General features: G+C 38.6%; 1 protein-coding gene across 1 annotated transcript in view; it reads right to left on the reverse strand.

Annotated features, from left to right (window-relative positions):
• LOC145395021 (TBC1 domain family member 2B-like) overlaps window positions 1-2693 on the reverse strand; it is a 199265-nt gene extending 196572 nt beyond the window's left edge. Inside the window, exon 1 of the mRNA XM_080268766.1 lies at window positions 2242-2693. Within this exon, the coding sequence (XP_080124892.1) occupies window positions 2242-2693 (452 nt within the window). The remainder of the gene's footprint in view (window positions 1-2241) is intronic.
• Between the last annotated feature and the right edge of the window lie 3307 nt (window positions 2694-6000).

A 6000-nucleotide genomic window follows, 5' to 3' on the forward strand; every position in this document is an offset into this window, starting at 1 on the left:
CGGTACAGGTATGTCAAAGGAGGAGGTATGGACATTGAAATCTACCCACACCTCATAAAAACTGAAGTCAGAAGAAGACTGTATACCAATCACACTACAGTATATCCAGTTAATGATGATGAATGAGAACTTATAATGTAACCACACAAAAAATTACACGTCTAAAAAATGTCAGCTGACCAAAAACTTCCAAATGTACTACAAATAAGCTACTGCTATGGCAAATGGCTCTATCAGTAATGCAAATCACTTTATAGAAAACTAACTCTGTATTCAGTACATTCACTATAAGCAATAATTAAATATTAAAAGGTCAAAATCATGGCGAGACATCAAGTTGAAAATATTTTGACAAGGGCCTACTTCCTTAGCTTTTATCATTCTTTTCTGTGCCTGCCCTCCTCTCTTCCTATTTCTCCTATCTTTCCTGTCACTTCTTATTCCTTTTCTTTCCTTTACAGGTGGCTTTACATTGAGTGACAAGCCAAATGGTTTCCTGTAAGCCAAGAAACCATTTACAATGCTGGGTGGTAACCATATAACCAAACCATACGTGCTCCCTACGTGTCAACAAGTGGGTTAGTGGAGGGTTAGTGCCCCTCCCTGTAAAACAACTAACTCAGTGTCAAATGGCCACCCTTTGCGGGATTGTGGTGTCTGGCAATAGATAGATAGATAGATAGATTAAGGTTCACTTCATTCTGACTCATTTGAAAATCAAATTCTGCCCCCAAAAAATAAAAATAATAATAATAATAATACTATGGTCTGAACTGACAACTAGCTTTCACAGTCAGATTAGGTACCATGAGGCCTTGTTTACATGTAAAACTAATGAAGTTCTAACACTGATAACTTCAGAATTACTATTCTGTAACTTTCCCAACCAACTACAGTATAATACTTTTATAAATAAGCTACATTTTATATTGGACAAAAATACATCACCGTGTTGTATTCTATAAGTGGGCTTTCCTAGAACTTCACCTACGAAACTGGGAAAACACTGATATAAAACAACAGGTCCAAAGTTTGATACACACTGTATAATGCAATAGTACCAGGAAACTTTGTACAGTATATACTCTAGAAACAGCAAGACTGTTTAATTTACAAACTCATACTAAAATGATATCAATAATTTTTTGTTCCCAGCAAGCAGTCTTCATCCATATGAATAATTTTTCTTCTATAGCATTTACTTTACAAATTGGTCTGAGGTGATTAATACACTAGGGAGGGTCCAGGGGATCTAAGCCAGCCCCTAGTTAGGTGTTGACTATGATAAAGAAGAATGTCAAAATCTAACGAATCACATCAAAAATTATCAGGAAAGACAAATTCGCATGTAAGAATGGGTGAGAGTAGAACTATAAATATTTACGGTAAATATGAACGACAGTAAAGCAGGGGTTCAAGCTGTTTTCTTAAAACCAATGTTCTTAACCAAAGTAATTTTTGTACTAGGTACACTGCAGGTAGTTAACATTTAATTTTCAACAAAACAATTAAAGGGAACATGCAAAAGTAACGTATATATACCCAGTACCTGCTTTGCGATATGAAATAAGCTGTCTGAGCAACACCCGTGACAGCGTGTCTATGCCGATCTTGCTGACTGAACGTGCCAGTACACCAAACAAACTTAAATGTATGCAATTTAATTACATTTCAGCGGATACCTATCTAGAAAAGCGTGTCACTCCCCCAAACCTCCCCCATTAGCAGTTGAAGCCTAACTGGGTAGGCTTTGCCCCCCAGACCCCCCAGTGATTATAACGTACCTAACAGCATGCAAACTAAAATGTGCATTGCATACAACTTGCGCCAAAACGGTATCGTGCATTATGAGCATTCATTAATCGTGGCGCAATCATCACACAACCATGCGAAGGCAAAGGCAGGTGAAATCATAAAGTAAATTTTTTTATACTTCACACAGGAGACATCCATTATATACAATATTTAAGACACAAGGTAGTAAAACAACGCTCAGCAATTAAATCACTTCATATCCCATAAAATATAAGATACATACAATATTACGTACAATAATGGAACCTCTTGTTTACGAGGATTTTTAAAAAACAAAATTTTTAAAAAGCCCATTATATATGCTAATCTATAAAAAATATCGAAGGACCCATTCAACACTTCCTTCCAATTGGAAATTTGAAAATACCGCACCACTGTCAAACTTAATTAATAAATTTACAATCAAAACTAACCAGCATAACTCACCTGATGGTAAACTGGCCATCACTTTTACTTTCTGGGTCAAAGAAAAATGTTGCCAGGGAAATATCAATGGAGCCCAACAGTTCCGGGTCATTTTTCTGCCTGTAATAGAACAGCTTACATACACTATCTGAGTACACGAACCATCTTTTCTTCGGGGAGCTGCCAAACCCCATGAGACTTGGCACGTTCTTTTTATTCGACGTCGAGGAAACTTTGTACAGGTATCCCGCCAGCTTATACTCCGTTCTCGGATTGCTGGCATCATTTTCATCGATTCTTTCAAGACTATCAGGACCCTTGCTCCAAGTTCTAGGTCTGTTAGTTTCCCTGTTTTCGGCTCGGACAGGACATGGGTTCGAGTAACTGCGGGCCCTCAGCTGGACTTCCTCCTCCTCCTCTAGATCGGCTTTATCTGTGGCCTCTACATCTGGCTCAAGAGGCTGATAAAACATAATGACTCAGAGACATATATATGGCTCTACGGAAGGACGGACAGCTTATGACAGGTGACAGGTGCCCTTGGGTTGGCGTTCATCGGCGCCGCCCTTCCCGTCGACACGTAAATAAACACCTGCTATAGACGCCTGAAGCAAAACAAGTACTATAGACGCCAGAAGAAACACAAATAGGCCCGTATTCCCGATGTTTCCCTACCCGTTTTATCATTTTTCCCTCTTTCTGTAATTTATTTCTTTTTGGTATACCAATAATTTAAAAAAATAAAATGCAAATTGATATTAACATGAATAAGTATCTTCTATAGATGCCAGTGTCAAGGACTAATTGGTTTTCTGACGCCTCTTCCTTAGCGGTGTATTTTGCATACTTCATCGACTTCATTGATCCTACAGCTCAGTATTCTTTTGTAATTACTTATATCCTTTCAGTATACAAATAGGCTACTAAAGTAACATGTAAATTAATGTACCATGTCAAGAAATAAGGAAGAAAATGTTTTTCATCACCTCTGGGCGATTTATTGTGCAGAGTACACCTGGGTATTATTTTGCATATTATCTTTTTCCCCTCAATATACAAATGGTCTACAAGCATAGCATATAAACCAATGAGAACACAGTATAACGAGAAATAAAGGAGTATCTATATGACGGTATCAGCTTCCGATTCCTCCGGTGAAATATGCATTATGAGATTAAACACTGTCAGGGTCATGTGCTTCAGTGTCAGCTACATAACGGAATATAATGTTAATCGTACCCATATTAGCTTATTCTGTCCGATGACGTATTTGATATTTTATTTTTACTATCTTCAGGCGATTTTTATTCCATTTTAAGAAATGCTATGATGACTGAAATGTTTATTGCTGTAAACACTGAGTACATAATCAACAACAGTAGGTGGTGGTCCTTGCCACACCCCCCCTTCAGCAAACAGTGATACACAATCAATGGTTACAAATTTGTGCATACAGTGTACAACAAAAAACTTATCCAACTCCACTTCCAAAAGTTTCCTGAATAAAACGAATAAAAGGTAACAAGAATTTTACAAAACAGGCCATCGGAGTGATGTGTTGTAATAAAATTTTTGAAAAGACGCTATCATAAGAGGGTTAATAAGTGCAGCCTTCGAAATGGCCAGCCACGAAATACAGACTACAGGCAACTTCTTTTCCCCTGAAACGTTTCGGGACTGTTAGAGGATGTAGATGCCAATGTTGTAACTTTTGTACGAGTATGGTTACGTCTGTCATTTCGCAGAGCATCAAAATTTCCAATATTATTACGAAAACAAACCTCTCGTCCACAGAAGTCTGAGGAAAATAAAAATGAATGATAGCGATAACGAAAGACTTTAATCACTCTCAAATATGCCCTAGGTCCCCGAAATTTATAACTGTTTGGGAAAGTCGTAGGCTAAAGTTACAGAGAATAATACAGGATTAGAGATATTTACAGCAAGAGCATCGGAACCCCCAAAGGACAAACTCAGTAAGGAATATAAACTACTGGAATCTGTTACAGTGAACGGGAGCGACTCATCGACGCTCCTCCAACCCCCTTCTGTCCATCCATCTATTGCCAGACACCTTAATCCCGTAAGGGGTGACCACAAACAAATCGCCTCCATGTCGTCCTGTCCTCCGCCATTTCACTGCCCTGCTCCCAGCTCACACCCCCCTCTCTCATATACCTCTCCACTCCATCTCTCCATCTCATCCTTGGCCTCCCCCTCCCTCTACCCCCTCCACCTCACTCACATACACTCTCACATAAATCACTTGAAAAAAATGTGTTACGAGATCTCCATAGCTGTTTAGAATACGACCTTTTTTTATATGTTAACTTGATATTGAGTCGCCTCTCTCTCTCTCTCTCTCTCTCTCTCTCTCTCTCTCTCTCTCTCTCTCTCTTCCCATGCTTCTATGACCAGCTCTCGAAATGGATCAGTGTATTTGATTTGGGCGGCCCTGCAAAGTGAGAGAGAGAGAGAGAGAGAGAGAGATCCAAAAATTCTCGTCCAATAACCAGATACTCATGACAAATTTTCCTATTATTTCTCGCCCATTACACATCAAATTCCCTCCATTATATTACCATTGAACTCCTCCCCCCCTAGGGAAAAAAAACGAAAAAAATCGTCTCAAAAATAATACTTTCAATTAAGATGCCAGAGAAGAAAAAAAATAGGAAAATTGAAAGAGCTGGAAAAAGTAGGAAAACAGGAACAAGCACTAAAAATTCAATTATATTTTAAGAGATGCAAGAATTAGGAAAATATTTGAAAGTCTTAAGTTTGATTCTTAGAGGTCTGGAGATGTAAATAGGAAAACTAAAAGGGAATAGGACAATGAATTACTCCGTTATACTTCCATGGAAACACACACACACACACACACACACAGACGGAGAGGCAGAAACAGAGACAGACAGACAGGAACAGACAGAAACAAAGAAATATGACAAAAAATTATGTAAACAAAAAAAATCTTAGAATCCAGTTTTCAGTTATCCATGTCGAGTTTTCCTAAAATTTCTTTCCTAGTGTATATACATTTTTTTTGCATATATTTCCAGTGACCACAAAATTATGTAGGAAAATGAAAGTTATATTAGTTCTTCTCTCTCTCTCTCTCTCTCTCTCTCTCTCTCTCTCTCTCTCTCTCTCTCTCTCTCTCTCTCTCTCTCTCTCCAATAAAAAATAACAGTTCTTTATCAAAATTTACAACAGCAAAAGAGTAGCATTTTTTTTTAATTTTGGGTGAAGAGCTTAATCAGATATTTAAATTAACCTCAAAAAGTTAAATATAATAATTGAAAAAAACGTCAAAAATTCCATTAAAATTTCCACTGAACCACACACACACACACACACACACACACACACACACACACACACACACACACACACACAATCCACATCATATGTCCAGTGTCCAATGAGCTGTGTCCAGTTTTCCCCAAAATTCTTTCCTAGAGCGTTGCTGGGAACCGAGAGTCAGGTGGACATGAATTCGGGACCCTTGATCTCCTTGGTTACTAAAGAGAGAGAGAGAGAGAGAGAGAGAGAGGGAGGAGGGAGGGAGAAAAAGAGTTATGGGGCTGTGTAATGACAGGGCTGGAGGAGAGAGAGAGAGAGAGACAGAGAGGAGGGAACGTGAAGGAGGCAGGTGAGTGAGGAAGGATGACAGAAAGGTAAGGGAGGTAGATAATCAAGATGAGGGAGGAGGGTGAGGGAGGACAGTGAGGGAGAGGGTGAGGGAGTAGGAAAAACGTATCAAAGATTTAACATATA

Source organism: Coenobita brevimanus, chromosome 29 (genome assembly GCF_032717465.1).
Source record: "Coenobita brevimanus isolate Jiangsu-jjx chromosome 29, ASM3271746v2, whole genome shotgun sequence".
Classification (NCBI taxonomy): domain Eukaryota; kingdom Metazoa; phylum Arthropoda; class Malacostraca; order Decapoda; family Coenobitidae; genus Coenobita; species Coenobita brevimanus.